Here is a 12,296-nt window from a genome sequence, read left to right as displayed (position 1 = left end):
TTCATGATAACCAGTACAATTTTCTTGCCCAGAAGGAAATAATTTTGTGCCTTATTGTTTCAGGCTTAATTAATATTTTGGTTGAAGTTTGATGTATTCATCACAGATGCTCCAGGTGTCTCATTGTTTTTGTGACATGAACAGCCTCTACTTTCAGCAATTTAGTGGTTTTTTCTTCCCCAGGGTGCCTATTGACAATGCACTGCCAATCAATTAATTAAAGGCGCGGAAGAACCGATGAGTGGGCTCATTGTAGAGTTGGAATGCCTGCCAAATTATTCATTTAAAGAGCAGCAAAATTAGAACTTGCAGCAAACAAAATAATTTATTCAGAATAATTCAGTGAGTGGAGGATGTTTGTATTAGAGTCCAGTTTACTTTCAACAACATGACCTGTCAGGGGAAATGATCTGATCATCACCCATCCCCACTTACTAGAAGCAGTCATTAAATACAACTTTTTAAGAAGTTGAACATGTAATTGTGAGTCTAATTGTTCTGTTCCTGTGGAATAATTCCAGAGTCATAGGATATTGACAGATTGTCCACAAGTGAAGCTGTGAAGGATGGGCCTTCTAGGATATATTTTGTAAATACAGTCATTTGATTTAAATTGGTTTTCTAATCAAAAAGCATATTTGTTGGAACTGATACCAAACATCCACATTTTTATTAAAGCAGCCACTGAGAATGGTAAAATAAGACATTGACTTTAAAGTCAAATGTTGCTTAAACAAATAGCTAAAACCATAATATGAACTACCTGTCAACATTTGAATTTAGTTCTTTTACTGAATGTTATAAAATCACAATTTTGTTTACCTTGTGTTTAAATGTAGCATATAAAATTGTCCTTGAATAGTACAATATTCAGAGATGGGGTCGATGGCAGAATAACACAAACATTTCACACTGACACTTGTCACTTTGGAACTGAATTAGCAATGTGCACAAACTCCATTTCAGTTTGACAAAGTATTGATGGTGTTTACCAGTATATATATCTGCACCAGTTATTCAGCTCTCATTTGAAATGATGGTGGAATTTCATGGCTGTTGTTGGTAATTTCAACTTTTTCTCAGTAAAGGTGTTCATGTTGAGATATCGTACTTAGTGAAACTTGTGCCACCACATAATGTTGCACAAATCATTGCAAATAATGAAAGCAATGATCCAGCAATTTGTGGATTTTCTTAGTACTGGTCCATTAAGGTTAGTGGCTGATTCAATTAATTTGGTCTTCTCAGCCAGGTGGCCATTCCTCTGTTTTACCCAACTGGTCACAGAAATATGTGGCATAAACTCTAAGTTTACTTGGAAACATATAATTCACATGGAATATAAGCAATAAACAGATGGAACATGTGAATAGCAACATTGGGTACATGTAAAAAGTGAATAAAATGAATCCACTTTAATATTTTGTACATTTTGCTGCCTTTATTCTGTGAAATGAAAAGCCACTGCGCCACTACCCTTTACTTCCGATGGATGTTGCGTAACCTGCTGATTTTCTTCTGCACATTTGTGTATTGCACAGCCCCAGCATTTGCAGATTTTCCTTGTTTAACACCATTACATCTCAATGGATAATACTCCCAGCTCAGAGTCATGTGGTCCCAATCCAGAGATTTGAGCAATCTCCAAGGCACAATGTTGCCGGTGTAACTTTTCAGATGGTACATTAAGTCAAGGCTCTCCTGGATTCTTATGTATGGGAGGATACAAGGCATGGAAAGAGCATAGAAAGTTGTTCTCAGTATCCAAGCTCACATGCATAATATAAAATTTGGAAAGATAAACAGAGTTAATGCTTCATGTCAAAAAGTCTTGAACTTGAAATATTAGCTAAGTTTCCATTTTTACAGATGCTTCCTAACCTGTTGACTGTTTATCAGTGCAGTATTTTCTATTTATATTAATATAAATGTACTTTCTTGTTGGGATCATTCTTCTTTTGTGGGACATTGTTGCATGCAAACTGGCTATTTGCTCTTCTACCGTTACAATCGTGACCAGCTTGAATGTCTAAACATTTGGACATCTCGATGCAATGAAAAGTACTTTATAAATGCTATTTTAATGTGTGCTTTTTATTTAAAGAAAACAATCTAATGATGAAAAAGCATTTTTGCATGTGGAATAGAAAAATAGCAGTGAAAAGGCAAGGTTTGGGATCTCATGGTTCAGTAGCCTGTAACTAACTGGTACCTGCAGTATTATCTTCTTCCTGCCTTCCCAATGCTTGTTGCTATCCTATCTCCAAATCCATTGCAACATGTATTTGCTGTGTGTAGGATATTGTTATAAACTATTTCCAGGATTTCTCCATGTTCCCTCTCACACACATTCTTTTTCTTCTCCTCCCATATTCATCTGCAGTTTAATCTCAAGTGGCACTTTTCACCTGTGTGCTTTCTGTCTGCATCTGTACTCTATCCTTTCTGGAAAAGTTTTTCTAGTAAAACAGCTTTTAGGGACAACAACTTGATGGGATGGTTCCCTAAGCAGGCTGCCTTATCATCAGAACTCCCAAGCAAGTACCAGGGCCAGGCCTGGCTGGTGGCGAAGGAATTCTCTGTCAGATCCTACCTGTGCTGAAGGAATATCATCCCCAACACATGTTGCCCTCGAGATTACTGAGACAAAGAGGTGATAGTCACCCACCTCTTTGCACACGATTGATCCAGTAAAAGTGTGTGGAGAAGGATGCAAGTGTCCTTGTCACAGTTCATCTTTAACAGCAGCATAATTCAAATTTCCAGGGATGCATGCACAGACAGACATCTATTATGCGGGAAGATCAACACTGGATATGAATGCAGCCAGAAATACAACTTGTTATGAGAAAGGTAGCTGATTGGTTAGGGCCCATGGTATGAATATTGAAGACAATAGTAACCTCAACAGCCAAACCTGAAACCTTTCTATCCTGTCAGCAAATGTTATTGCATTGGATTTTGTATGTATGTGCCACCAGAAACAAAAAAAAAAATCTTTTATGAGAGATGATCTGTGATGAAATCTTTTTTGGAAATTGTCCTTTCATCTGCTTTGGCTTGAACATTTCCATTGTACTCCCTCCTCCATCCACACCCTTCCCCATGAAATAAATTCTATGACAATTAGCAAATGAAGGAAAATATCTTTATTGATTAATTTTATAATAGAAAAAGATACATACACTGTTAATTATGGTGGGCTATTACCAAAATCAGTTTATAATTTTAGGTCCTCTCATGATGAAACCAATTTATTTTTGAAATAAAAAATAATTTTATGTTCAAAAATGTACCCAAAAACAATACATGACTTGCTTTATATTCATATCATTTCTTAATCCACGCATTCAAAGTGTTGTCAATTTCATGCCTTTGTTGCGTTAGCAGTTTCTATGCAAAGAGCACCATTGCCACTCATGTGGTCTCCAGTGAAGGTGCAAACTTCAAGTGTTTGAGAAGCTTCTGCTTAATTCTGCTTGCCTGATGGCAGAAGGATCTTAAATGGTCTATTTTCCCCATAAAGCCTTTTGTTGGGTGCACTAAACATCAATGTATCTCTAAACACCTACTCCTACAATGTGGAATATGCTTGTCAGCAGCATTCCCTTCCAGGCATCTCTATCCTGGAAGATCAACAATTTTCAGGTAGATCAATGTGTGTCTTTGACTGAGTTGATTATCTTTCAGCAATGAATTCTCCATTATGCAGCTACTTAGGATGAACCTCAGCAAAAAGGACTTTTGCATTCTTCTCCCACAGCTTCTTTGCAAATGCATGGTCCACTATCAAGTGGGAGATTGACCTTCTCAGGACTGTCACAAGGTCTGTGCTTGTTGGAAGTGAGAGTCCAACTGCACAGGAAGGGTATGATGGCAGGGTATCTCACACTGCCAGTCAAGCATGATCAAAATTAGGGAAAAACTGAGACAGTTTCTGTAGTCAACTGTTCAATGACCAATGAAGCTCAGAAATATTTACCACAATAACATGGCATATCTTCTTTGTGGTATATGACATGTGACAATTGTCAATGACTTTATTCCCATTATTATTTCTTGAATGAAAAGCAATGATATTTTTTGAGGTTATCTAATTATTATGCATTCTTTGTGTTGTGACTTTAAATGAGCCATGTTGAGATCAGAGTTGTAGATGTTACAGGTCTTTATTCAGCATAGACATTCAGGAAGAGAATTGGTTGAAGAATTTCATGGGAGAATCTCTTTGAACCAATTTACATTGAGGCTTTACACTCTTTCACCACAAAGAACATTTTTAAAAAATTTAGACATACAGCTCAGTAACAGGCCATTTTGGCCCAAGAATTTGTGCCACCCAATTTACACCCCATTAACCTACACCCCTGGTAAGTTTTGAACAATGGGAGGAAACCAAAATCCCCAGAGAAAACCCATGCAGACATAGGGAGGGCAAACAAACTCCTTACAGACTGCATGGGATTTGAACCCTTGTCCTGTCCTGATTGCTGGAGCTGTTAAGGCATTGTGCTAATCACTATACCATCAACATGAGGTTATTTAATGCAGTTTTTTCAGTAACATTACAGAGTGTAATATTTTGAATGATTCTGAAGAATTGCACAGTTACAATGGAAACACATCTCAGTTAACAAGATCCTCATATTGAAAGCCCTTCATTAAGAACCCAGAAACCTAAAACAGCTGCCTTTTACCACTGAATTGATGACTGGGTCTGTGGATATACAAGCGCCCAAATATTAATTGATTGTACAAGTAACCTATGTCCATGTGTTAAGTGGTTTCAGTATGGTCTGACCAGCAAATGCATTAATCCATTTCTTTTCATATATGATTTAATGTGGAAAACTCAACATCCCAAGCCAAATCAATAGTTTTAGTTCACTTATGGTATTGAGAGTGTCATGCTAACATAGTATCTGGTGTTAATAGAAGAGAATATCTTGTCAATTTCCATTACATAACTCTTCAATGGCATCTTGTTGGTGGGTAGCCAACTCTCTTCACAGTCAATGGTGTTTGTTTTTGCAGCTATTCTCATAGTTTCAAAACTGATTACTACTTGTAGTTTACTTTTAAGACAATTTGAGAGATGGTTCATATTTGTGTTACTAGCTGCAATCTCTACTTTGCCTGGGAGATGGCTTTCTTTATTCTTTATTTCTGTTTTATCTCTTTTCTCTGGTATTTCAGATTTCACTTTTAGCTGACTGCCATTCATGTCAGTCAATTTCTTCTCTTCAGAGTTTAACGTTTAGTCTCTTTCTGCTTCCTCCCTTTCTCTGTGATTATTTTCTTCTCCAATTCAAATGAAAGGTCTTTATCTGATCTGTTAACTCGGTTTCTCTGTTCATTAGATGCTGTCTAGCCCACTGTTTATTTCCAGCATTTTCAGTTTCAAATTACAATCTCTCCATTTTCACTGATCTGTAATGAAGTTTAAATGTTCATGGTGATTTTTCTAGAATTAATTTTTAATAATGTTATGATAAAATTGACTTTCAGTTTGTATTACAAATTGATTGGTATTTGAATTCTGGCAGGTGGATTTCTGGAATATGCAGACATTTATTTCTTCCTGGGCAAAGAACAGAGTGCAGGCAGCACTGTAATTTTGGACTGTTGCTCCTCCATTGTTGTAAGCTGGTGAAAATTCCATGGTGTCTCTGGAGATGCCAATAGGTGTTCTTGAAACAAAAGTGAAAGACAGAATACTGCATTTAACTACCTCGTATTCAGATTATGGGACATTGTATATTTGATTCAAATGCTACTGTAGACTGTCATAGTTTAAAAATATGTACAAGTCAGTGTTATGGGAAATAGAGAACAAGGTTTTGTAAAATAGGCAAACTATTATTGTACTTTAGTGATTTATCAAATCAATGTGCAGCACTGAAGGGATAAAGCCCTTGATTCCAAAAGCAGAAATTGAAAGAATAGGATATACAGTAGTATAATTGTTAAACAAATATCTAGGGAACAATGCATAACTCTAGATTGTGTACCTGATCATTACCAGCAGAAATCTCAGTTAACCTGTCAGGATTTTACTCGCCTCTGGTGTAAATAATCCCTTTTCTTTTATCTTTCATATTAATTGAATTCAGCTTCCTGCCTGTTTATGTAAGAAGACAGAAAAATGCTGCTGATGGTCAAGGAGACATCTGTGACATACACTCCACAGTTTGTAGTAGCATCCTTATTTTTAATTACAATTTTAAATGCAGACACAAACCCAGGCTTAATGCATTCTTATCACTGACATGCTTTATGTTTCCTTTCACTGATAACTTATCCCCATGAATTGAAGTTATTGGATTTGAATTTTTTAACACATAATTTTCTGTGTTTGCTTTGATATGCCACAGTGTTGAGGTTTCAAAATAATATGTTTATGAAAGTTCATGCTCTGCATGCTTTCTGAGAATTGAATCAGATGAGGTTATTCAGGTATTCAGCTTTGGTCAGTTGTTGTCCACTCATCATATATGCTCTAATGTTAATATAAGAGGCAGAAGCATTGCTTAGAGGGTGAAAGTTCCATGGGTTTTGTCATTAACACTTACTGACTGACTGTCTGACAGAGGACTCAATTCTGACAGGTGAATTTGTCAATCATTGCTTTTCTTCCCAACAAGGTCTTCAGATGACATCAACATGCTAAAAATTGTCAAAAGATCAGGCATAATGGCCTTTTAGTGAATTGAGTGGAAAGGCATCCCCATATCCAGACTGTCGATCCAGAAGCATGGATTTGCATCCCACTATGGCAGCTTGGGAATTTAAATTCAAGCAATGAAATATATCTGGAGTTAAAACTGGTAGCAGTAATGGGAACTCTTAAGCCATTGGATTGTTGTGAAACCTTACCTGATTCATTGTTGTTCTTCAGAGAGGGGAAATTAACAAATGTCAGCATTTCCAGCCACATACACGGAAAATAGGATAGGAATAATGGGTCATTTTGGTTTGGGAGGTTGTGACCAGTGAGGTGCAATAAAAATGGTTTTCAATGATTTGGATGAGGAATTTATTTAAATGTAATTTTAAAAAAATATTTAAATTTAGACATACAACATGGTGGAGTTCCCTTTTGATAGCCCATGGGGTAACAGCTTCTATTAGCTGCTCTTAACCTTTTTTAATCTTTTATCATAGATTTCTACTTGTTTACCCTATATTACTTAATTCTTTTTGCCTACCTTCTGTGCAAGATTCTATTTTTTTGTGAATGGTTGAAGTTGGGTATCCAATCTTTTCAACTTTTATTTATTAATAATAATTTAGCTTCATTCAAACAACCGTCTCTTAAATTTAAACTTCCCAAACATAATTCCTTTAGATACCTACAAAGTAGGACTTTTTTAAACTCTGTAGTGTTGAGACTTCCTTAAGACCTTGTCATAATACAATAGGGATGATCTATGATTTTAAACCGAATCAAAAAAATGTTAATACCAGCTATATATGATTCATTATCAAAGTCTAGGGATAATTCCCTAGATAAGATTAAAAAATTAGGGAGCAAGATCTTCAACTTTAATTTTCAGATACTACATTGGATTTTATCTTAAAATTGGTAAATTTATCTTCGTTATGTGCCTGACATTCACTTTTATAATTTAAGGCACATTGAGATTACTTTTCTAAAATTCAATTGGCTAAATTTTACTCTAGCATTTCCTCTAAATGTGACAGGTGTAAGACCAACTTTGTTACATACGTTTTGGTCTTGTTCTTCTCTTTCCATTTTTTGGGAAGATATCTTTCGTACTTTCTCTTTAGTTCTAGTGTGAATCTGATACCTAATCTTATAATTGTCCTTTTTGGATCAACTAAGACAACTAGTCGAACCATAGCCCCTTTCACACTGGCACCCCTTGTCCGAGTAATTAACGGCCAATAGACTGGTTAAGGGTCCAGTGTGAAAGCTCCCAATTGGCACACAGGTGTCAAATCATGCCGGGGATGGACCACCAAGGTAGGTTGCATTATCCCTGGTGTCATCTGATGCCAGCATTCCGATTAGCCCAGTTTGAAAGGGATGTGGACTATCCAGGGACAAAGTAGTGATGCGTTGATGACATTGTTGCATGAGAGGAACATGAAGGAAACAAAAGATTAAAAAGATATAAACTTTGCTGACCTATATAAACTTTTATAAATTTCAAAAGGACCATGGGAAAGTCTCAGCTGGGGGGGTGGGTGCGCAGGGAAGAGAGAAAAAACAATGGCAGAAATTCCCTCCCGGAATTCCATGCAACAGAAAAACCCCTCCCTGAGTTCTCCATGAGAGTTCTTGCCCTTCCTCTGCTGCACAGAATTCTGGGAGGTCAGGTCCACCTTGCTCTTTCCCACAGACTTACTCAATTGTCCACGATTGCCGCTACCATTTCCCACGGTCCTTTATAAATTTATAAAGGTTCATATAGGCTGGCACAACAACAGGGGCTAAAGGGTTTGTACTGTACATATACTTAATTATGTTATAATTAGGCATGATTAATTTTATTTAAATACAAGATCAAAACACATTGATCAGGATTTAGGGCAGGTCCATCATTGCTCAATGCGTCACTCAGATGTCACCGATGGAGGATAGACTCCCTTATCCCCAGGGATGCCTTGTGATGAGTGTGAAAGGACGCAGAGAACCAGTTAACAGTAATCCAGTGTGAACGGCAAAAATTGCTTCTTTAAATGGTTCACTGAACGATCAATTTACAGGTGAAAATGGCCTGTGACCTAACCCTATGTCATCTCTTTCACTTCCCTTGTTGCCGGACGTCCAATATTGATGAGATGAAAAGATGCTATCCGATATAATGGCATGCCTAACTTTGGGAAAAATCAGATGTTCTTCTACTCTAATGCATTTAAATTTTCTAAGTTTATGGGGTCTTTTATCAATTATGTTTGCAATTTAAAAGACAACTTGGATCTTGTTTTGAGAGTTTGTAGTTTCTTTTAATGGTAGTGAAATTCTATGTACTTACCAGATAACTTCAGAAGGGAAGGGGTTAGAATTTGTAGTATAGTATAATAGTTTTTTTTTAAATCTTTTTCAATTAGCTATGTGTTGAAATCATTTAAGTGTTTGCTACAGTTATGATATTGAGTTTGTTTTATTTTTATATAACTTTTTCTGTATATTCCTTTTTATATATTAGCTTTGATTAATGGCTTTTCTTGTGCACTGTTTCTGTAAAATCCAATATAAATATTGAAAAAAACATAGTAACAGGCCATTTTGGCCCACGAAGTGGTGCCGACCAATTGCACCCCCCGGTATATTTCAAATGGTTGGAGGAAACCAAAGCCCCTGAAGAAAACTGACGCAGACACTGGGAGAACATACCAACTCCTTACAGTGTGGAATTGGAATCCTGGTCCCAATCACTGGCACTGTAAACGGTGTTGTGCTGACTGCTGTGTAATCTGTGCTGTCCCGTGAGACCAAGGAAGTTTGCTAATGATCTATTCTGGTTATCAGTGTGGGTTTTGAGAAGGATCCCAAGAGCCTTTAAGGGGCAATAGGTGAACTAAATGAATGGATGAGGTCTTGGTATGTGGAATATAATGTGGAGAATGTAAAATTATTTGCTTTGTTAACAACAATAAAATGTATAGATAGAGTGTCCTATAAATGGTGAGTGATTAGAAGATGCTGATATTCAGAAGGATTGAGATGTCCTATATGAATCACTAAAACCTTCAATGTAAGAAGATATGAATGTAAAAAGTCAATGGTGCTGCAGTTGCGTAGGATGCTGTGAGACCACAAATCACTTGTGTGCACGGGGAGACTTCCAACATAAGAGGGATATAATTTGAATAAAGGGAGTTCAACAAGATTAATTACTCAAATACAGGGAATGGTTCAATGGGGAGATATGGCGTGTACTGGGTTTGATTTCTACAGAATTCAGAAAAATGAGAGCTGAGCTGATTGAAACATACAAATATTTCTGTTGTGGCTTGCAAGGTTGATGTTTCCCATCACTGCAGTGTGTTAAACTGGAGTTGCTATTTAAAATAATGAGTCAGTCATTTAGAAATGGGTCAGAAGCATGGTGTCACATAACACAGAGAAGGACTCTTTGGCCCATCATGTCCATGCCACCCATTAACCTCACTAATCTTATTTACCTTTCTATGCCTTTGGTAGTTTAATTATTTCTGGATAATTCTTAAATGTTAGGAGATTATCTGTTTCCAAAACCTCTTCAGTCGGGGATTTCTAGATTCCAACCACCATTTGTGTGGGGAAAAAAATTCCCTCAAAATTTCTTTAAACCTATGACCTCTTTTCTTGGACACCCTATCATGGGATTTTTTTTTAAACTGTGTATACCCCTCTTAATTTTATTTCGTTCTATCAGGTCATCCCTTTCTGTGACACCACTGGTCACAGACTTGCAATCAGAAAAGCAACCATCACCCTGTATCTCCTATTAGCGAGCCAATCTTTGCTATGGTTTACTAGCCTACCTTTGATTTCAGGACCTCTAACCTTCTGAACCAGCCCATTATGTGCCAAAGGCCTAATTAAAATGTATGTAGACAACATTCCCTTTGTATTTCAATATGCTTAGTTATCTTCTCCATCCTTGATCCATCCTTGATCAATCCTTTCCAAGTGAAGAATTTTGTATCTCAGAATTCTTTGCTATAGTTTCACTACCACTAATGTAACACTCATGGGCCTTTAGTTAACTGGCTTATCCTTGCTGCTCTTCTCTCATTTGCACTACTCCTGGCATCTGGCATTTCATTCATGGTCAGAGAAGATACTGATGGGTCCACCATGGTGCCAGTAATATCCTCCTCTGCCTCCCCACCTTCTCATCTGGAAATTCATTCATCTAACTTGCTCCAGAACATGACTGCTGTAGCCTGAAACTCTCCCTCTACCATTTCCTTCTCAGTGAATACAGATGACAAGCTGTATTCCCATCCCCAGGCTCTGTGGGCAGATTGCCCATTTGGTCCCAAAGGAGACCTACTCTTTCCCTAGTTACTCCCTCTCTCAATATATTTATAGAATGCTTTGGGATTTGCTTTTATCTTCTCTGCTAATAATATTTCATGGCTTTTAAAAAAAATCTCCTATAGATATATATATTTAAGTTCTCTCTTACGCTACCAGTTGTCTAAACCTACCATGAGTTTCCTTTTAAGACAAGAATAAATTTCTTTAAACAGAAGGTGGTGAATCTTTGAAATTCTCTGCCCATGTTGTGGCTTGTTTACTGAAATATTCAAGGCAGAGATCAATGAATCTCTGGATATTTAGAAAATTGAGCAACATTGTGTGAGTTTAGGAAAGTTTCACTGAGATTAACGATCTACTGTGGTGGCGCACATCCTCATGGCGAACCAGCCCCGCTTGTATCACCACGTGACGGGGCAGCCATGGGGAAATGGAGTCATCGGAGGTTTCTCTCTGACTCCAGCATCCCTTCCCGCGCTCACCCTGGACAGTGATTATGATGTCACAAAGCACCAGGTGACTGAGCTCATGCTGCCCTTATAGGGGCGTGCTGAATTTGAATAAAAACAGTCGTTAATGACCCTCAACATGGTGGCTGTGTTTCTTCCACTGCTCACACTGGCGCACTACCATGAAATATGAATGAACAGGAGGGGGTGAAGAGCCTGCTACTGCTTGTTTTCCTGTTTGGCTGGTTCGTCACAAAGCTAAATGGTATCCTTTTTTAATCATTTAATATTTTCAGTAAATGTGCAGTGGTTTAAAAGCTTTTGGGGAACTGAAAGAAATAAGCATCACATTTTTTGAAATGGTTGCAGAATGCAATACGTGAGAGTAAATTGGATGAAGGTTTTGGATGGCTGGATAGTGTGACAGATATTCAGTAATAGAACAGAGATTTTCTATGGTCATGGGTTGTGTGGCTTTGTAGTCGATGTGTATAATAATGGGCTGAGATCCCATAAACATTTGTTACTGTCTTTCCTCCTCCCCCAAACTCAGCCCCTTCTCCCCCACATTTGTTTTCTTTTGCCACTTGCAAGAAATAGCATTCCTAGCATTTGGGAGATTGGTGTGGGTTTGCACTGCCAGATACTTAAACTGAGGACTACTGAGATCTTTCCTTACTACTTGCTTCATTTCATGAAGTCCTTACATAGCATAGTCAAGAAAGTGGACTACAAAACTTTGTGGTGCAGGATGGATAACATAGGTCAATTACATACACCTTTACTCTGGAATGATGAGGCTCAAGACCTGTTGTAAGGGGACATATGGTTACAGCTGAAGTATTAGA

At 37.4% G+C, this 12,296-nt stretch overlaps 1 protein-coding gene and 1 long non-coding RNA gene across 6 annotated transcripts in view; one reads left to right on the top strand and one right to left on the bottom strand.

The window, feature by feature from the left end:
* Positions 1-5,126: 5,126 nt before the first annotated feature.
* Positions 5,127-11,429, bottom strand: LOC138760076 (uncharacterized). The gene is made up of 2 exons (XR_011355374.1): positions 11,170-11,429; positions 5,127-5,690 (listed from the first exon to the last, which is right to left on the bottom strand). It is a non-coding gene; the product is annotated as an uncharacterized lncRNA (long non-coding RNA).
* Positions 11,430-11,570: 141 nt separating this feature from the next.
* Positions 11,571-12,296, top strand: part of kcnh3 (potassium voltage-gated channel, subfamily H (eag-related), member 3) — a 698,780-nt gene continuing 698,054 nt past the window's right edge. For 3 of the 5 annotated variants that reach the window (XR_011356507.1, XR_011356506.1, XR_011356508.1), the window contains exon 1: positions 11,625-11,713. Coding sequence is in view for 2 of the 5 variants with exons in the window: in XM_069934512.1 (XP_069790613.1) it covers positions 11,638-11,713 (76 nt within the window). In the remaining 3 variants the exon portion in view is untranslated. Of the gene's footprint in view, positions 11,714-12,296 lie in introns of all 5 variants that reach the window. The other 2 variants (XM_069934512.1, XM_069934521.1) reach the window with 1 other exon arrangement.

This window comes from Narcine bancroftii, chromosome 4 (genome assembly GCF_036971445.1).
Source record: "Narcine bancroftii isolate sNarBan1 chromosome 4, sNarBan1.hap1, whole genome shotgun sequence".
NCBI lineage: Eukaryota > Metazoa > Chordata > Chondrichthyes > Torpediniformes > Narcinidae > Narcine > Narcine bancroftii.
This window is presented reverse-complemented; position numbering and strand designations above follow the sequence as displayed.